General features: G+C 41.5%; 1 protein-coding gene across 5 annotated transcripts in view; it reads right to left on the minus strand.

Annotated features, from left to right (window-relative positions):
- The window catches only part of LOC149147539 (folylpolyglutamate synthase-like), a 592546-nt gene that overhangs the window by 122678 nt on the left and 447893 nt on the right, over positions 1-21975 (minus strand). For 2 of the 5 annotated variants that reach the window (XM_089437869.1, XM_089437868.1), the window contains exons 14-16: positions 9728-9886; positions 9056-9246; positions 7761-8460 (exon numbers count right to left, since the gene is read on the minus strand). In XM_089437869.1, the coding sequence (XP_089293995.1) occupies positions 8395-8460; positions 9056-9246; positions 9728-9886 (416 nt within the window). In that variant the 3' untranslated portion in view covers positions 7761-8394. Of the gene's footprint in view, positions 1-7760; positions 8461-9055; positions 9247-9727; positions 9887-21975 lie in introns of those variants that run through there. The other 3 variants (XR_016262193.1, XR_016262192.1, XR_016262194.1) reach the window with 3 other exon arrangements.

Genomic DNA, 21975 nt, shown 5'->3' on the forward strand with positions numbered 1-21975 from the left:
ACTAGCCCTTCCAACAATCCACATGGGAGGTCTGTAGGACATATTTCAACTGCTCACTTGAAGATCTGATAGGAGGATGGGTGCATTCCATGCTAACATCCCCTATAAAAATTCTATTTTGAGATTTGTGTTGTGGTGACAAGGAGTCTGATTTGTAAGTGTTAAAATTGGCAACTAGGGCCAAACTCCATGTGGGATATCTTATTAATGGATGCTGATATTTTTCTTGGATCCCTCTCATCGAGAGGTGTAGGATTGATCTAAAGATCACCTAATTCCGATAAATATTCATGGAGATATGAATTTATTTGTGTTATGGGACAATTCGTCAAGGTCGGCCAACAACCAAATAAACCCCACTTGTGCTCAACATTTTAGTATAAATAGAGGTGGCTTTCAAGTCATTTTCAACAAAACTTGGGATCTCTTCTTCTCTACTTGTCTTTGGGTTTTAGTAGGAGGAGAGATCCTAAGGGATAATGCTACCCTAATCTAGAGGGCAAAAGCCGGAACTGTCGGGAACTGCCAAAACTGCCAGGAATAGCCGGAATTGCTGGAATTGCCGGAACTATCGGGAATAGTTGGAATTGTCGGGAATAGCTGGAACTACTGGGAAAAGCCGGAACTTCCGGAACTGTCGTGAATAGTCAGAATTTTTGGAACTGTCGTGAATAGTCAGAATTTTTGGAACTGCCAAGAATAGCCGGAACAGCTAGGAAAGTTGACGCAAAGGGCAGAAGCCGGAACTGCCAGAACTGCTGCGAAAAGTCGGAACTACCGGGAATAACCGGAACTGCCGAGAACAGCCGGAATTGCCGAAACTGCCGGAATAGGCGGGAAAGTTAACGCAGAGGGCAGAAGCCGGAATTGCTGGGAATAGCCGAAATTGCCGGAATTGCTGGGAACAGCCGGAACTGCTGAGAACTGCTGGAATAGCCAGAGCATCTGTCTCAGAAGGAGAGCAACATGCAAGGGACAACTAACTAACATTGGGACAATTGTGTGGTACTTAGCATCAAATACACCAAGCATGCAATGTTACAGTGAGCATGCAAGGGACAACTAACATGCTACAACAAGCATGTAAGGGACAACAAGCAAGCTAGGGACAACAAACAAGCAAGATGTAGCCAACACATAGGTCAGTATGGCAACATGGTGCAACAATGGCACATAATGCAGTACAGTGATGGGTACAATGATGATTAATGAAGCATGATGAGATGCAGCATAGTGATGATGGGTGCAGCATGGTGCAGCACGGTGAGGTGCAGCACGGTGAGGTGCAGTATGATGACGAAATGCAGCACCACGATAGGTGAAGGAGTCACCTTGGAGAATTAATTGAAGCAGCATGTCTTCAACTGATCTAGTGCAATGTTTTAAAACACCGACTCCGACTCCGACTCGGTATCTACTCGGTCGACTCGATTTCAATGACTAGGTCATTGTAAAAAATACATTAAATATTTATTTTTTTATAGATAGAAGACAACATATGATCAAAGTAGGCTCATGAAAATATCCATTGTATCAAAATGGCACTTAGTGCACTGTCCAATACATACATGATGATGATATACAGATCAAAACAAAAACACATAACTAAGGAGGCTAGAAATGGCGTTATCCTCCAAAATAGATTGTAAGTCATCAAGGAACTAATACAAGGGTCCAAGAGTGTTCCTCACTCCAAGTCCCAAAGTGCATGTGTACATTTTCAAAAGGTGCATCCTCCACCATGATGTCATCTAGGAGAGACCCTATGTCACCCTTTTCAAGCATGTGAGTGACATGGCAACCCTAAGGGTGAGCATTGGCATCAAAGAGGGATGTGCTAGCCCTCCTAAGTCATCTCAATGATAACCATCCTCATCTGTGCTTTGGAAGAAGGCACCATCCACCAAATAGGGTCAAGGCCAGCCAGGGGGCATCTTCAGTCCATTTGGGCATATCATCAAATAGTCCAACGTCTAAGCTTTTAAGTTTAGTGTTTTAGCATTTGGAGGCTCATCAAGGGTTGTAGCATCATGTGGAATCAACTCAAGGCTTGATACTCATCTTTGGAGGGCCAAGGTTGGGGCCATAAAGTTAGGTTTGCTTTAAGAAAGGGGCAAAGAACCTATTGGAAGGTTTTGAAGAAGAATGAAGCTATCCCTTAAGGAATCTCTACTACATATGTGATACCACCTAAACAAACCTCTCAAGATCAAACTTATTTAGGGAAAAAAAACCATTAAAGTATCATCGTGAAAACCTTAGAGTCCCCCAAAAGCAAAAAAAAATAAAAATCAATGTTTTTTAATTCACGGGCCGCTGTCATCCAACCCGGCCGAGTTATTACTGAGCCGACCGAGTTGTTAAACAACTCAGCTGGCTCGGTAATAACCCGGCTGGCCGAACCGGTTCACTGGCCGAGTCGACCCAGTGAGGCCTTGACTCGGACCAACTCGGCCGAATCGGTTCCGAGCCGGTCAAATCTTAAAACACTGATCTCATGTATCATCTTCTTAGAGATGATCTATGCTCTTATCTAGATAAGTCAAAGTGTTGACTTATGTTGTAAACGTACTATCTCTCTCTCTCTTTGCTAAACTATTGAAGAACATATAAGAAGAATTGATCAAGGGTTCCCCACATTGGGGTTTGTCCCTGGCTAGCACCACATCTTGTGTCCTCTTGTCTTGGCTTGTCTGCTACGATTTATATTTATGTTCTATCTGCAGTTTACTTTAATGCTGATGTGATTGCTAATCTGGAAAAGATATTGAGCTAACTATGAAAATTGAAATAAATTGCTCTAGCATAGAACATACCTAAAATTAACATGGTATTAGAGCTAAGGTGAATACAATGCCCAAGCAAGAGTGAAAGAGAAATCACCGAAGACAGTTGGGAAAGGACAAAAGGATCAGTGGATTTCTCATCCCTCTTTAAATTCACCGAGGGTGAAGTCGAAGTAGAGAATATTATCAAAATGGCGCAGTGGAAGTTTCTGATGGCCTACCTAAAGATCACTTCATTGGGAAGTCCAGATTTAAGGGTCGAAGGAAAGGCAGATGCCTTGGTTGCAATAAGTTCGACCATTATGCGAAGGAGTGTCCGAATGGTAGAGACACATCTCTTGATGAAGATAACAATCATTCCAGGGACATCTTCAATGATCAAAGGAATGACAGGTAATGCAGGTCATCAAGGAAATGGCCGACTTTTCAAAGAAAGCAAGGAACCCCATGTATGAAGAATCAAATGTTGTTTTTGATAATATAAAGAAGCATTATCTTGTATTGGCCCTCTCCTTCAGATTCTTTGGGAATCTGGCTTATTGATTGTAGTGCTTCAAGGCACTTCATCAGATAGTAGGGTGCACTCTCTAATTTGGTAGAGATGGAAACAATCGTGGGATTATACTTGGAGCTGATGCCACCTATCCCAGAAAGGGTGTAGGGAATGTTACCCCTCAATTGAATGAGGGTAACTCAATTCATTTAGAGAGCCTCTTTTATGTACCTGATCGCAAGAAGAACCTGGTGTCCATTTCAACAATGGAAGTCAAAGGTTATAGGGTGGCACTCATCGATGGAAAGGTACGTGTTTGAAAATAAAATTTTCAAAGATGTTTTTGAGTTCAGGGTTGTATCAAGTTGCAGGAAGTCCATTGGGGACCATGTCCATTGACACAGCACTGGAGGTCTGTGAGTCAGATGGTGATAGGGATGCCTGAATTCAAAAAGAGCATGAAAGTACATGTCTAAGATGTACCAAAGGAAAATTTTACAAGGTGACCATTCCCTTCATGTAGCAGGTCCACAAGTTTGGAACAACTCGAGGGGTTTGAGATTCATGATCAGGAATCTCACGTATGCAAGTGGAAGAAAGCCCTTTATGGCTTGAAGCAAAATTGCCCTGGCGTATTATGAGAGGATTGATCACTGTTAGATAAAGCTGAGATTCACTAAGAGTGAAGCGATCCAAACCATTGTTTGAAGGTTGTGGATGATAGACCTCTCATACCAGCACCTTCTGAGGACATCCTATTTTAAACAAGTGCAGACCCTCTCACTTGCAGAAGTAAGAGGGGGTTGGATTCCGGATGTGGAAAGGTAAAACTGCAAGCCCGCGACTACCTCGTGGATCTTAACTTTCAGAAATTATATGGTAGTGATGCTAGACCAGACTTGTGAAATGCCTCTGAGTTTCATAAACTCATTTGCATTGATGTTCTTGGTGAACTTCCGTCTGGATATATGTTTTGCAGTTAGCATGGTGAGCTCATATTTGATTGAGCCTCACTGGATTGGTGCCAAGAATCTTCTGAGATGTCTTCGGGGTACAGTTTCTCATGGATTGAGATACATTGCCGGAAATATGAAGTTGCATGATTGTTCGAATGCTGACTAGGTAGGCAGTGTGGAGGATCTCAAGAGCACTTCTGAGTGCTGATTCTCTTTGGGTTTTGCTTCGATATCATGGATGAGCAGGACGCAGAAGTCGATTGCTATAAGCACCACCGAGACCGAATACATAGCTACGAGTATGATCTCGTATGAAGCTGCCTAGTTGTGGAAGCTCTTCAGTGAGCTGTTTGTACACATGATGAAAACCACTGTGATTCTCTGTGACCGCCAGAGGGGGGATTCGATTATTGAGGAATCCCGTATTCGATGATTGGTCCAGCAGATAGACATCAGATACTGCCTTATCTGGGATATGGTAAGTCGATGAGCGAGGAGGCTCCAACGCATTGAGACTGATGTACAGGTCGCATACATTTTGTCAAAGCCCTAGGGAAAGGTCAAATCTATGACTTTCCCGAACGACTTGGAGTCGTTGAGAGACCTTCTTATAAGGGTCCTGCATTTTTCATGCATTGAGCTCTAGGAGCTCTGGGAGGGTTTGGGGTACTTACTAGAGCAACATACGACCACAGGGCGACTCACCCTCCCCTAGTGGTGCACTATGTACAGGATGACAGGTTCAACCTTCCCCTGTGATACCCCGTGGCAACTGTGGAACAGGATGATTAGTTCTCTTGTGGGCGCGGATGATTAGTTCTCCCTTGGCAACTGTGGAACATGATGATTAGTTCCCCTGTGGGCCGGGATGATTAGTTCTCCCGTGGCAACTGTGGAACAGGATGATTAGTTCTCCTGTGGGCCAGGATGATTAGTTCACCTGTGGCAACTATGGAACAGGATGATTAGTTTTCCTGTGGGCCGGGATGATTAGTTCTCCCATGGAAACTGTGGAACAGGATGATTAGTTCTCCCGTGACAATTGCGGAACAGGATGATTAGTTCTCCCGTGGCAACTGTGAAACAGGATGATTAGTTCTCTTGTGGGCCGGGATGATTAGTTCTCCCGTGGAGACTGCGGGGCATGATGATTTGTTCTCTTGTGGACAGGATGATTAGTTCTCCTGTCGAGGCATCCTACCCATGCAGTTTGGGACTCATGGGAAGTACCTCTCATTTGATCAATGAGCAGGGAAATGGGGTTAGGGACCATAGTAGTACTATCGATGGACGCATCGATGTATCTACCATACTCCCTATGCTAGGATGACCTCCATTGATCTGGGATTAGTATGAGTGGTTTGAGACACTCTCTTGTGATATTGATATGGGATCAATAAAACTGACTCCGGGCTAGTAAGAGTGATGTGACACACTTTTCAGATGAAACTGACTTCCAGTCAGTAGAGAATGGTATGAGATATTCTCGATCAATTCTTCTTCTTCATGGTTCAGCAGAGCAGAGTAGTGCAGGGCACTGATGACAGAGATTGTACAGTTAGACATAGAGTCAAGGAATGGAGTTCTTCCTAGTTGAGAGGAAGTGTTAAAATTGGCAACTAGGGCCAAACTCCATGTGGGTCATCTTATTAATGAAAGCTGATATTTTTCTTGGATCCCTCTCATCGAGAGGTGTAGGATTGATCTAAAGATCATCCGATTCTGATAAGTATTCATGGAGATATGAATTTATTTGTGTTATGGGACAATTCGTCAAGGTTGGCCAGCAACCAACTAAACCCCACTTGTGCTCAACGTTTTAGTATAAATAGAGGTGGCCTTCAAGTCATTTTCAACAAAACTTGGGATCTCTTCCTCTCTACTTGTCTTTGGGTTTTAGTAGGAGGAGAGATCCTAAAGGATAACGCTGCCCTAATCTAGAGGGCAGAAGCCGAAATTGTCGGAATTGCCAGGAACTACCAAAACTGCCAGGAATAGCCAGAATTGCCGGAACTGCAGCGAATAGCCGGAATTGTCGGAACTGCCGGGAAAAGCCGGAACTGCCGGAAACTGTCGGAACTGCCAGGAATAGTCGGAATTGCCGGAACTGTTGGAACTACTGGGAACAGCCGGAACTGTTGGAACAGTCGGGAAGCTAACGCAGAGGGCAGAAGCCGGAACTGCCGAAACTGCTGGAACTATCGGGAATAGCCAGAAATGCCAAAACTGTCGGGACTCGGAACTGCTGGGAACTATCGGAATAGGCGGGAAAGCTGACACAAAGGGCAGAAGCTAGAACTGCCAGGAATAGCCGGAATTGCCAGGAATAGTCGGGATTGTCGGAATTGCTGGAACTGTTGGGAACAGCCAGAACTGTCGGAACTGCTGGGAACAACCGGAACTGCCGGGAACTGCTGGAACATCCAGAGCATCTGTCTCCGAAGGAGAGCAACATGCAAGGGACAACTAACTAACATTGGGACAGTTGTATGGTACTTAGCAGCAAATACACCAAGCATGCAATGTTACAGCTAGCATGTAAGGGACAGCTAGCATGCAACAACAAGCATGCAACAAGCATGCTAGGGACAACAAGCATGCAACAAGCATGCTAGGGACAACAAGCACATAGGTCAGTATGGCAACATGGTGTAGCAATGGCACATAATGCAGTACAGTGATGGGTACAGTCATGATTAATGAAGCATGATGAGATGCAGCATAGTGATGATGGGTGTAGCATGGTGCAACGCGGTGAGGTGCAGCATGATGATGAAATGCAGCACAACAATAGGTGAAGGAGTCACCTTGAAGAATCAGTTGAAGCAGCATGTCTTCAACTGATCTCATGTATCATCTTCTTAGAGATGATCTATGCTCTTATCTAGATAAGTCAAAGTGTTGACTTCTGTTGTAAACGTACTATCTCTCTCTCTCTCTCTGCCGAACTATTGAAGAACATATAAGAAGAATTGATCAAGGGTTTCCCCACATTGGGGTTTGTCCCTGGCTAGCACCACATCTTCTGTCCTCTTGTCTTGGCTTGTCTTCTGTGATTTATATTTATGTTCTATTTGCAGTGTACTTTAATGTTGATGTGATTGCTAATTTGGAAAAGATATTGAGCTAACTGTGAAAATTGAAATAAATGCTCTAGCATAGAACATACCTAAAATTAACAGTAAGTGAATGTCAAAAAACAAAAGATAGATATTGTAATATTATAATGATAGTAAATAAACTTAATAGACAATTATTTGACATGGACTTGGTTATGCAGTATAAAGATTGGTAGGCAATGATTGACGGAATGAAAAATTCCCTGCCTTGCATTCACAGCTTGAAATCTATAGATTAAATGCTCCCATAGGTGATCAACAATCTCATGATGAAACCCTGATTCAGACAAACAAAGAAATTTCATGCTACAATAAAGCACCCCTTGCATACCATGTAGTGCCTGGCACAACTGTCATCCCAAATAATGCCAACATTGTAGATATCTTGCATGATATGCCAAAAAAGTAGGCAGCACAGTAGATTTTTGGCTATTTTAATAAATAAGTTCATCCATAAACAAGTTCCTTCACAACTTCTACATAAAATATTTCAATGAGCTCACATGCTATACTGAAGCTATAAATTATGACATCTTTCATATGCCTCAACATAATTCCATGCACAAATCTGTTAGCTTGTTCTGTTGAGCAATTTGTAATTGAAACTTTTCAAAGTTGCTCAGACAATAGGGAACGCAGAGTACCTGCATGACCGTTTTCTAAAGCTCAATTGTGTTATACTCTATCATGCTGAAAAAAAGAGATTTAGAAATAATCACGTGTCTTTAATTCTATGAAGAAACATAAATAAGAATAAACAGATCCATTTTCCTAGACTTTATCTAGCTGCCTCATTTATATCTCCACCAAGATACACATCAATAAAAATTACGAAATAACAAATTGCATTTCTAACTATTACAACCCTTTTATGATCCTCATCCCTCAATGTTAAGGGTATTGTACAACAATTTCTGGCATTCAATAACTCACCTTTCAATGCATAAGACACCACTCAGTGAAACCTGGGAATGATTAACCAATGTTCATTTGAAGTTGGTCGATATCTTAACTAAGCTCCATGTTCTATAAAAGTGGAATCATGGACACTTCTTAAGCATCCTCAACACATCTCCAATAAGATGTAAAGAACCAGTGACAAGCACCTGTAATACAAAAAATCACATCAAAGGAAATGAAATCTCACAACAAAGAAGTTTTTAATGAATGCCCTGACGAGGTCCTCCACAATGTCCCCCGAAAGAAGTCCATTCAAGTCATTATCCATCTATTGCAACTGAATCACGTGCTTACTCCAATAAGCAAAATAACCCTTAATGGTTTGATGATTTTAACGCCATCCTTTCTCATGTGATATTCTAGACAAAGCAATTAAAAAATCTATTGTTTCTTATCTGGATGGATTTTAACATCTATCCGTGTATCGAATAATTAAAATGATGTTCAAGGGAAGGAAGAGTTTCTAAAATACAAATTGGATGGAGATCAGTAATGTGTAGAAATATGTAAAATATAATGTTAAAGAAATGTCTTTCCAAACAAGCTTTAGCCAGAGAAAATTTGAAAAGGCTCCAAATAAAAGCAGAATTTGAGAGACAACTGCTAGTCATTGCCAAATCTAGAACAACACAAATTGTAGTATATACATTTTTTTTCTAACATCTAGCTAAATAGATTTTGCTTCAACTAGAAAAAAGTTTTGTTGCTAAGATATTGTCTGTAAATTTGACAGGGTTTTACCTGTATGCGCAAAGAATGGTTTTGTTGAACACATTCCCTAAGCCACCTTAATGTCTCCGGCAGTGAAGGCATGACTGCACTAAAAGTGTGATCCTTTGTGTTGGGATAGTTTTCCCGAGAAGAGTCATTGAGTAAAATATCACAAGGTGGTGGTATCTCTGGACAACTTGATCCAATCTTCTGATCACTGTCTGTTTTGTTGGTGTACATCGAATAAAAGCATGCAACAACATAAAAGAATTATGGATTATAGACAACAGATATCAGAGATTCATAACTTAACAAACATGTCTAGTAACAAAAAAGTACATTATAGCCATCCTTTATGCTAGATATGACGTATCAGTCCAGGGAGAATGTAAAGCATGCAACAACATAAAAGCATTATAGATTATAGACATCAGATATCAAAGATTCATGACTTAACAAGCATGTCTAGTAACAAAAAAGTACATCGTAGCCATTCTTTATGCTAGATATGATGTATCTGTGCAGGAAGAATGTAACTGCCTCGGCTAATAACGGAATATAATCTTATGTTCGGCTAAGACCATAGAGTCAATGTTTCACAGTTATGTTTTATCAATCAGTTCATGCATTGCTCATCCAAATGCACTATTATTGCGAAACATTATTGCAGGAATGGAAAAATATGAAGGAAAGCAGAAATACCTTTGCCCCCACGAATTATATTTTCCCATGTTCTTCTGAGCGTTAACTGCCATGAAAGGTTGACATTTGGAGAGCCAGTTGCTGCTGGTGTCAAACTGGAACCAACTTGATTAAAAGATAATTGATTTGGCACAAAAAAGGCTCCGTTGAAATGTACTCCTGAATAAATAAAAGCATGTAAAAATGGTAAATACCATTGAGCACTGGCAGAAAAGGCAAGCTACCTACATAATTATGAATTACAATGTATTAGATAAGTAAACATGAACTTTCTTCTCCAAAGGACTCCCAGAAAAAACTAAAACCAAATATCCTCTTTCTTGTAATAGAATTTCAAGGAATATGTGTAATATCCCCAATTTCGTGAGCATGAGAGTCACTCAGGAATTTTGCCCAATTTTAGTAATATTAATTAAAAAGGGGCAAATATTATTGGAGAAAGGTGGCTAGTATTATTTTATTGGAGAATAGCGGTAAAAGTAACTTAGTGGAAAATGACCCCCACCAATAAAATAATATTAAAAAGGAGTCTAGAAGCATGAGGAGAAATTATAAAAGGAGGATGAACTCATTTTGTGGATTATCTATTGACTATTACACTCCATATTTCATCTTCTGTTGCAGTTGTTTAGCACAAGGGCTAGAGTGTTGTTTAGAACCGGGAATTCCGCCCTCATTTCGGAGAACTTCGAGCGTCTCCCTATTGTTGCCCGAATTGTACACCCAATGTGAAAACGCTCAGAGCAGGCGCTGTCACTTTGATCCCTACTCACTCTGTTTAAGTTATCTCCTAAAGCAGGCTAAGGGGGGTAGTCCCTGAAGGAAAAATGATGGGAAGCTGTTGAAAATCAGCAAGTTTAGGAGATGCAAATGGATATCCTAGCAACTTGATTTTAGATAGGTTCCCATCATTTTGCCCTCAGGGACTACCCCCCTTAGCGTGCCTCAGGAGATAGCTTAAACAGAGTGAGCAGGCATCAGAGTGATAGCCCTTGCTCTGAGAATTGTAGCAATGGGTGTACAATTTGGGCGACAACATTTTTTGGTGCCGTTGCTGTGGATAGAGTTTTTATATTCTTGGTTTTTTGACTAACATTTTGGTTTTTTGCATTTTAGAGTTAGATTCATGTTCAAGTGGCGACTCCACTTCTTTCATTTTCCACAAGAATTTCTGCTATAAGCCCTCTTCTCGTAGATTTCTTTCTTGTCTTGAAGAAGAACCTCTCTTTGATATCCATTTGCTCTCAAGTAAGTCAACATGAATGACTTGTTCGCCCCTTGTAGTTTTACTAACATTCAAGGTTATCCTCATGATATTCCAAAGAAGGCCATTGATAATTTGCCCTCTTTTCAAGACAATAATGCAATTAGTGCTAATGATCATCTCAAGAAATTTAATCATTGTGTGGCTAAGTAGTGCAACACTGCTAACTATAATCATGAAGACATGAAGATGCGCCTCTTTGTCCTTTCTCTGGAACATGATGCTATGGATTGGTTTCAGGACCTTCTAGATAATTCTTTTGATTCTCTGCAAGCTATCATCAATACCTTTAAAAATAAATATGGAGATAAGAAAGAAAAAAGGCTTCTGCTTAGAGCTATTAACAATATAAAGAAGAATGAGAACGAGACTGTGGAAGAATTCAATAAAAGGTTTAATGGTATTGTTAAAGATTTACCTCAAGATTATAGACCTCCAGACAAGTCTCTGTTACTTCAATACATGGATGCATTTGACGATAACACTTCTTATGAGATGATGCGTGGAAAACCTGCTAATGTAAGGGTTGCGACTTTAGTCGAGGAATTAGAGGACAGGAAAGCATCCAGGAAGTCTGAGATTCCAGGATTTAAAGAGGAAGAGATTAGAGAAATTGAAAGTGATCCTGTTAAAGAACTAACTCGACTCGTTAAGAACATGCAAGTTGATCATAGGAATCAAGTCACTACTCTTCGGAATCTCTAATTAATATGGAAAGGTTTCAAGAGAATGAGCAGCATCAATCTTTGCCATATTACAGACCTTATGAGAATTTTCATAATGAGTCCACTTGTGTTATTGCAAGAAGAATCCTAGATAGTGGAAAGGCAAGGACAGGTGATCAAATTAATATTGTTAATAAGGAACATCGCTTGTCTATAGAAGACCATTTTGATGATGAAAAGGAGAATGATAAGAATCTTACCAATGAATTAACTCAAATGATCAAGGACATGCAATTCAGTCAAGCACATTTAATGAAAACCATGGAACTCAATCAAGAGAGATTAATAATGGATCATGCTAAGCAAATGAGTACCATGCAAAATAGGTTAATGGCTATAGAAATTGCTCATTATAATAAGATGATCACTTTTAGAACATGATAGAGACCATGGAGGTTAATCACACACAACAAATGAAAACTATGGAAGCTAATTAGATCACTCTTCAAAATAGGTTGGAAGAAATGGAAAGATCACAGGTGCAGGGATTTCAGCGTAGACTAGATGACAAATGTAAAAGGAACGAAGAACTTTCAACAGATCATAAGCCTCCTAGTTCACTAAAGCAAACTTCATCTTATTATGAGGAGGTCATTAATTCCATTGAGAAGTGGCTAAATGAAGGTGACTTGGATAGAAAGGAAATTGAAGGGAATCAAGGTTATACTTGTCCATCACCCATAATAGAGCAAGTTCAGGAAAACGAAGAAAATCATATCACAGAAGTTTTGGATACCCGAAATCTTCCATCTAAGTTGGCAGAGAGGTATATATTAGTCACATCATCATCAACATCATGGTCTACCAAGAAAAAAACAAAAAAACAAAAAGGGATATAAAAGATGATTCATCAATGATAACCAAGGTCAAGATTCCACAGGTCAAAAATCGGAAAAGAAATCAGAAAAAACTTGATGCATCTGATGGCTGGGAACAACATGACATTTAGATAAGTCAAAGTCTTAAAATATTCAGAATCGAACACGACACATCAGAGAAGCAACCCATGGATCTTCCTGAAAGTCGACATGTTCTCAGCATGAACTTCATTGAAGACATCTGATGCCACGAGGCATCTTTTGTATTGTATCTCTAACCCTATTCTCCTAGATTATATTTTCATTTCTGCCATTAGAGTAGGCTTTCATTTCAGTATTTATGTTTTATGTCATTAGATTTAGTTTTCATTTCATATTGTTAGAATAGAAGTTTTCTATTCCAACACTTGATATTATATGATGATTATGATTTGTATTTGAATAGATATCTACCTGATGTTACTTTGTTTTCTTGGATGTAGATTTTGGATTCTCACATTCCTTCACTGAAGCAACGTGTCCCCAAATAGAGCTACATGTTGACCACTGTTGATAATATTGGCGATATTCGAAAATATCGTGATATTTTCGGCAAAACGATATATTGCCGAGAAAATATCGACAAATATCGGCAAAATATCGTGATGCCGATATTTGCCGATATTGCCGATAAGATGTTTTCTGGACCCTCGCCGATATTTTGCCGATATTGATATTTTCAACACTGATGTTGACCATGTACATGTCAATAGTTTCGAGAAGCAAAGTACACAACAATGGACAATTTTTTTTAAGTCATTATCATCGTTGTAATCCCAAATTCTGCAGTAGTGTTGTAAACATGATTCTAGTATGACTATGAAGCCATGTAACAACACCTAGGTAAACCTTTGATTCTTAACAAAGGATTTCACTCTAGGGAGATTTTTAACCTCCCTAAATTATTTGTGTTTCTAAACACGAATAATTAGCAAAGTTTCTCTCCCAAGCATCCCCCAAAACTAGGGTAGGATCCTCTGATAAGGTCTTAGGTGAGTCTTAGTGTTATCGAGTCTATGTATTTTTATCATACTAGATCATGTGCCTTGTGTTGCATAATTTGGTTGAGTCTAAGATGTCATGTCTATTGTAAAATTCCCCTTCTAAGGGTGGTTATTGTAAAATATTGATGTAAAAGTGTTGTCTAGGAATATTTTTGGTGAATGGTTACTCATAATTAGACACCACTGCCAAAATATTTTTATAGACCCACTTAGTATTGAAAATGGTAACTAGCTTCAGTCTTCATAATTGTTTATGTGCCATGACTTGATGTAATCGAATTACTTGTCAAAAGAAAAAGCAAGAGAAAATTATATTTTACAAAAGAAAAAATATTTATTGAAGAATGGGTTTCTTGCCCATTGATTATTTTATTAGTTTTGGCACCCATTGTGTGCCCTAGGGTTTTGACAAGGTCAAGGTCAAGGTCATGATGTAAAGTCCCTTGGAGGGCTCTTGGATCAATGTAAAAGAAATTATTTTTGAATGTAAAAAGGACATGAAACCACCAAGTGATGGATTGGTCAGCCCACTAAGTCGGCCCCACAAGAAGGCAGTTGCACCACACCAAGAGGCTATATATAAAAGAGTCATTAGACCTCCAAAGGCACTAATCAAGTTCACATCTCTTGAAGTCTGAGGCAAAAACAGAGCGAGAGGAAGAGAACGGTAGCGAGGAAGTAAAGAAGAACCTTTTTGTTTGGTCTTTGGCATTTTTTCCTTTGTGCTAGCAAGCTCAAATGTGTGGGAAGGGATACTGTTTTTGGTGCAAATTTTCAGCCTAGTGAAGAGAAGCAATCCGAGTTGCAGAAGGAAGTTTTTGATTGGGTGGCTGGCCCTCACTTGGTGAGTTGTCTTGGTCAAGGTTTGGAAGTCTTCCTTGAGAATTCTATAGGAGAAAGAAGTTTTGGGTTTTCCCCTATGGAGGGGTTTTTCCCTGGCATAGTGCCTATATCTGGTGTCTTTGTTTTGCATTGTGATCTTCTATTGGCATTATCTTGATGATAAACATAATGCACTAATAATGATGATGAATTGAACTAATATCACAAGTAATGTCAATGTTGTAAGAGAAAAACATTAAAAGTAACCCTAATTGTACAAGCTTTGGTTTTTCTCAACATGGTTTTAGAGCTAAGGTCACTTGAGTAAAGGACTAAAAGGGCAAGATTAAAAATCACAAGAGGTTACAAGTTTGGTGAAGAAGTGCCTCCTCCTAGAGCGAAGTATTGATCAAAATTCTGGGCTCAATTCTTTTGATCCTGTTGTTGCTAAGATTGTACAGGCACAATGTGACAATGACTCAGGTCGGGGGCTATCACCGTGATCCTCGACCTCTCCGTTCTAGTTGTCTCCCAACAACAGTCTATGGGGGGTAATCCTTGTGAAAATTCCTAAAACCCAGAATCCCTACTGCAGCAACTGATGATATTTCTCCTACTTGTTAGATTTACATGAACAAGTTATTTGCAGTTTCGTATAGCAAACATTGAAATACATACACTGCAGCCTACACCATTTAAAATAATATGTTGAAATAGGAAATTGAACAAGAGAAAGATACAACACAAATGACACAATTGTTTTTGGACGAACGTCCGTGGAAAAACCCAACGTGGGAAAACCGGTGTAGCAGATTTGAGGGTTTTTCTTATTAAGCAGAAGTTATTTCTGAATACAACCTTTGGATGCCTTGCTGGAAATCCAGTACAGGGAATATCACTCGACAATAGAAATTAGTGAGATTACCTCACTCTACACTGCAAGTCCCGACTGATCTTGCAGTTGAACCAACGAGTCCCCGGCTACTTTTGCGCTGCCCTTGCGTCAGCCTCTGAGGCACTGCGTCACCTTTGCTGGGAATCAATTTGCTCACAGGAGCTGACTCCAGCCCTCTCGGCTCAGAACGTCAACCTCCTCAGCAAATTTCGGTCCTCTGCGTGGAAGGCTTCTGCACTGCTCTACATGGGTTCCGTGTGAGCCCTTCCTAGCTCTGCGTCACCCTCTCTACCAACTGCGCTGCCTCCTCTGTGTGTCTCTATACCTCTCTGCTGAGTATTCTTGGCTCCGAAGAAGATCCTCCAGCCAAACTCTCTCTGCCCCTCTCTAGGTGATCACTACGAAATCACTGTGCTGCCTCTAGCTTCAACAATTCGATCTCACTGATCAACTCTCTGTGTGTTCTCCAAGTGCCCCTCAAGCCTCTTCTTGTATCTTTCTGTTGGACAACCAACGAACCAGATTAACTTCTAATCAATGACTTAGATCATTTTGGTTTGATCCTCGTCTTTTTCTAGAAGTTACACCCATAGTTTAGATTAATACCCTTTAATTATTTTAATTTCCTAAGTTTAGACTTAGGGCCCCATTAAAAATAATTAATTATTTTAATAAAACTGTCTCCGGGTGGAATTTCCCAAAATGCTTTCTAGGTTTTTTGGAATACATGTACCCAAGCCTCCCTGCAAAATTTGAGACTTAGAGCACATCTGATGCTATCCTAAATCAACACTCCCTCTTAGAAAGGAATGTGCTCTAGCAATGCCTCCCACTGAAGCATCACCCTGACTTCATAACATCGTCCTCTACACTGATGATGTCTGACATGCTGTCCACTAACCACTGCACTGCTGCTGACACTGCCACTGTCAACACTACATCTGTACTATCAACTCCCTCTCAAATGCTGCATCTGTGCTGCTGCTAGCACTGCCACTGCTAACACTTCATCTGCACTGCAATTGAAAAACATCTCAAAATATGAACAAGTGTTCATCATAGATGCATCTCGATGTTGAAGATTTGACTGTTGTTAGTCCCACGCTATCCCTCTGAAGGCATTGCGCTGCTGCTACTACTGCACTGTGCTTCCCTGCACTACACTGCTCAGACTTGCATTCTAGCCACTACAGCGGTCACTCCAATACTCCTCTGCATCAACTGACACTGGTCCATCCTGCTACTACTGATCTGGGCTCCCCTAGCAAGGTATTGATCTGAGAGGTGGGCTTCTCAAAGATCCTGCCCATCTGTAGCTCTTTCGAACTACGACTCCAAATCAACCGACCTCCCTCTTGGAGGTATCTTGGTTGTCATGGCGAACTCCTGCTCCTCGATCTTCGCAGGTGCAGCCTTCGGATCGTGCTTCTCATCTTTGTCCTTCTTCCTGAAAGGACATTGTGTTGCGTAGTGACCCATTTCACCACACCTGAAGCATTTGATCTTCGAGATGTCCTTCTTCCGCCTTCACTGCTCCTCTTGCCCCTTGGATTGGAGGGCTACATTTTCTTCCTCCTCCTTGGGCTTCGACCCACTGCTGCTGCTTCCGTCAAGATTACACTTGACTAGATCTCTCCTAAGCTCCTCTTGCTTAAGAGCTGCCCACATCTCATCCCAATTTGGAAAAGTCGCCCAGCCCAAGATAATTTGGACAAAGACTTGCCAATCTTCAGAAACAAAATTTAGGGCTAGTTTTACCATCTTAGACCCTTGAGGTGTAGACCCCACAACTGCTAACTCATCACGGGTCTCCTGAAGCTTCGTGAGGAACGAATCTATGTGTTGCCCCTTCTGCATCTGTGCAGATCTCAATTTATGCTCTAAGTACATCTTCTGCTACTCATAAGATCCTTGATATAGCGTTGCCAAGGCATCCCACATCTCCTTAGCAGTCCCTCTTCTAGCAATGTGACAAACCACATGATCCTTTACTCCATCAAGGATCATCCTCTTGGCCTTCACCATTTCTGCCTGGTACTTCTTCAGCGGATCTGGATCTACAGGCATAACCACCACGTTGTCGACATAGGTCTTGAGAGAATGCTCATCTAGAAGGAATGACATCCTTGCCTTCCAGATGACATAGTTTGATGCCCCATCCAACCTGTCCTGATCTCTGAGCCCACTGGTTGCCATCTCTGCCACGAAAATGTCGAATTGCTCCTCTTTGCTTCTTACTGCTGCTGCTCAGTCACTAAGAAAATGAACTTCTTGGGGGGAAGTCTACCAAGGAAAAATTCCCTCACTGTGCTTCTCCTCTCTCTTCTGACGTCTTTCAGCCCAGTGATTTCCCTGCTGAAAAACTGCATCCCACCAGCTCTTCCTCATGCTAAGGCTCAGCGCTGCTCCTTGTTGATTTTGGGTAGCATTGGATGTGCTCTAGCTCCAAAATTTTGTGGAGGGGCTAGAATACATAAGATCTCCAAGGCCTAGAAATCGTTTGGAGAAATTCCACCTTGATTGTGAGTTATTAAAATAATTAATGTTTTTAATAGGGTTCCTAAGTCTAAACCTAGGAAAATAAAAATATTAATGGGTATTAATAGAAATATGGTTGAGAAGCTTCTAAGAGACGAGGACTAAGTTTGTTTTAATCTTAGTTGTTGATTAGGGACTTATTCTTGGTCATTGATTCATTAACAAGAAAAGTATAAGAGGAGGCTTGAGGGTCAGTTGGAGATACACCAAGTTGATCAATCAATTCGATTTTTCTGGGGCGTCGTTTGTTGAGAAAATCGAACCAGTGATCTGAGTTGCAGGAGGTAGAAGCAAAGATTTGGATCGGAAAGGAGTTCTGAGCCAAAGAGTACGTAGCAGAGAGGCAAAAATAGCATCAGAGAGGCAACGCAGAGGCCTGCGCAGCCCAAAAGGGACTCACGCAGAGCTGATGCAGGCCAGGAGGGTCTCTTGCAGTGGCAGTGTAGAGTATTCGTCAGAAGTTTGAGATTTTGCTGGAGAAGTGAGGTTTTGAGCCGGGAGGGCTAAACAACAGTCTTCCTCCAGCAAATCGATCCAGCAGAAGGGGTGACGCAGTCTCCTAGAGGTAAGACGCTGGCCCAGGCAATGATTGCTCAGGGATTTCGCAATGTTTGATAGGAGCTAGATCGCTCATTGGATCAGTTGTGACTTGGAGAACAAGGTAAACCCTCTTATGTATTTCTTGCTGCCGTGATTTCTTTGTAAGGTTAGCCGGTGTGAGAGGCAACCTATTGTACTCAGATTCTGCTTTCTTAATAATACAGACCCTCTATTTGCTGCACCGGTTTTCCCGTATTGGGTTTTTCCGAGGACGTGTTGTCCAAAAATAACGTGTCCCTTGTGTGTTTGTCTCATCTATTGTTTTAGTTTATGATCTGTATGTCAGTGTAGTCTGTAGTAGTGTTTTTCATCACTATTTAGAAATTAAATAACTTATTGAATGAAATAACAAGTAGGAGATGCTAAACCAGTAACTGTAGTAGGATTTCTGTTTGTAAAGATTCAGAAATTTTCACATAGTTCAGAACTTCAGAGCATTGCAGATCATAGGACACTGAAGGCATCAGCTGAGAGATCCAACAAATCTGCTCCAGAGAGGCAGCTATCCCGAGTGATAGCGTTGTTTTAGAGCCAGAGGAGTAGCTGAAGGAGTGACGCAGTGCCAGAGGCGTGACATAGAAGCTCACACAGTGTTTGCGTCAGCTTTCTAAGCCAGGAGAAGGAGACGCACTAGCCGAGAGGAGCTCACGCAGTAATTGTGTCAGATCTTTGGGCCAGCGCAGACCTTAAGGGGCTCAAATCAGTCAGTTGTTGGGGCAAAAGGAGTAGTGCAGATTCGATCTATGGTGCTGGTGGGACACTGTTGCTGTTGTTGTAGAACAGTGTCTGTGGAGACGAAGCCGAGGTAGAGGGAGTCATTGCCTTAACGGATTTCTTCCCAAAGAAATCTAGGTCCGGGTTGCTGAGCAAAAACAAAGGAGGATTGGAGAAGGGGTGATTCGACATTATTTGACAGGAGGATTTCTGTGAAGGAAATCAGGACTCAGAGGGTGTTTAGAAGGAACTTATTCCTTAGAGGATTTCTAGCGCCAAAGAAACCCAAATCTGAGTTTTGTTGGGCATCAGCGAAAGAGGGAGAAGAGAACCTGCTCAACGCTCATTTGAGTAGAGATGGTAGTTAATGGATTGAGGGATCAGGACAGACTGGATGGAGCATCCAAATTTGTATCTGGAAGGCCAGGATCCTGACAGCCTTGGATAAGAATCGCATCAAGGATTATTCCTTGAAGGCGGTTGTTGTTCCGGTCGATGCTGATCCTCTCAAGAAATACAAGGAGACTCAAGCAAAGGCGAAATGCATGATCTTGGATGGGGTCAAGGATCATGTGGTCCCACATATTGCTGAAAAGGAAACAACAAGGCAGATGTGGGAGGCCTTGACCACCTTGTATGAGGGAACTTCTGTCCAACAGAAGATGTTGCTTGAGAACCAGCTGAGACAGTATCAGATGCAGAAGGGAGAAGAAATTGATCCCTTCCTTCTCAGGTTGCAAGGAATTCGAGACTAGCTGACTTCCGTGGGGTCTAGACTATATCCTATGTTCATGGTCAGGACTGCCCTAAATGCAGTCATTGAAGACTGGGAGACCTTTGTCCAGAGCATCTAGGGTACGGCTTCTCTCCCAAGTTGGGAGGAGATGTGGGCAGCTCTTCGATAGGAAGAGATTAGGTGGTTAACCAAGGCAGGAAGAAGCGGCAAAGGAGTCAGAGTCAAGAAGGAGGAAGATGAGGATGCAGCGCTCGCATCAACAGGACAACGAGGGCAGTAGAAGAGGAAAAAGAAAGACATAACCAAAGTCAGATGCTTCAGATGTGGAGAAATGGGTCATTTCGCCACGCAGTGCCCTGAGAAGAAGGGCAAAGCAGAGAAGTCTGACTCAAAGGCTACTCTAGTGCAAGCTGATAGAGAGGACGATGATGATTGCGCCATGAGTGCTCATGCACCTCTCGAAAAGAAGTGGGGGGATATAGAACTGTAGTTGGAGCTACAGTGAAGATAAAAGGGGCATGATCCTTGAGGTGCCCAAACTCTTGGATCACATATGGCTATGGGAGCCCTTAACGACAATAGCAGAATGACGAGAGTTAGTTGGTGCGAGGGATGATGGAGCGACAGTGGCACAACTAGAGTGCCAAAGTCTAAATCAGCGCAGTAGAGTGTTGAGCAGTGGGGAGGCACAAAGCAGATACAACAACAACGTAGTAGCATAAGAGGGTCAACAGAGATTAGTAGCAGAGGTAGCTTCAGCATCATGGGGTATCCAGACTGACCAACATGTCATCTTTTGGGTGGCTATTCAGTTGCTTACTTCTCAGCAACTGAGTTGCAGTGCAGAAGTTAGCACTAGCAGTGCTATGGGCAACATTATCCAGCATATTGAGAGGGAGTTGTAGTACAGATGCAAGAGTGGAAGTGGTAGTGTCATGGGCAGCAGTACAGGTTGCAGCAGTGCATTGGATGAAGGGAAACAAACTGAACATCAGCAACACAAAGGTTCGGTGTCGTGGATCAGTGTGATACTTCTGCTGGGAAGTGTTACAACACATTCATCGCTAAGAGGGAGTATTGATTTTGGGTAGCATCAGATATGCTCTAGCTTCAAAATTTTGTGAAGGGGCTAGAATACACAGGATCAGTGTTGCACGAAGCGCCCCCCCCCGGTTCCAAGCCTCGAAGCGCGTCCCGTACGGAAGCGCCTAGGAAGCTTGGCCGGAAGCGCCGCTTCCTGGAAATTTGGAAGCGTTGTACGGAAGCGCCGAAGCGCGCTTCGGGCGTCGGAAGCGTGGTGCTTCGGAGGAGGAAGCGTACGCTTCCCAGACGCTTCCAGAAAAGCGTTTAGAAAATCGTTTTTTTTTCAATTTTTTTTAAAATTTTAGGTGAGTTTGCTTGTTGGGGGTGGGTCCACCTTGGGTTAGGGTGACGAATGAAGGCAAAAAAAATATAAATATAGCAGATGCTCCCTCACGGTAATGTTAAATTCTTAAAGTAAAAGTGACATTCTCCTTTATTTTTCATTTTCATCCTTTTACTTAAATTTTTAACATTTCCATGAAATGATTCAGGATGTTTGAGAGTGGTTCCAGCCTCATTGGACTTCATATGGAGAAAATAGAATTTCATATCCTATTCAAAATTCAGCAGACTTAACAGTTTTCAGGTATTCAGGATCAATGGGATTGTGGCATTTCATTAGATTATATCAAGTATGAAGGTATGCGATTAGCATTTAATCAAGAGCACCAAGCCCTATATGTACCCTAGTGTTGGTGGTGTTAATTGTTGAACTCCTTTGTCACGCGGCACGCCCTTAGCAAAAAATTACCTTTCAATCAAGTCAAAATCATCGATCAAACATGTTAAGCTTTTTCTACCATATTTTAAGTCTTGAATTAGGTAGTTTGATCAAAATTGGGCAATGTTGACTAATATCCCTAGACAATTGAGGTAGAGGCAAAGGCTAGACAAGAGGAGAAGAATCTAGATTCTAGATCATTAATGTACAATGGATGTTATATCTATCTTGATTTATGCAAAAATATGCATGTTTTCATGTCTTCTACAATTAATTTGGTATTTGGGAT

The sequence above is a fragment of the Pinus tabuliformis genome, chromosome 9 (assembly GCF_031772625.1).
Source record: "Pinus tabuliformis cultivar Carrire ecotype Pingquan chromosome 9, CPIR1, whole genome shotgun sequence".
NCBI lineage: Eukaryota > Viridiplantae > Streptophyta > Pinopsida > Pinales > Pinaceae > Pinus > Pinus tabuliformis.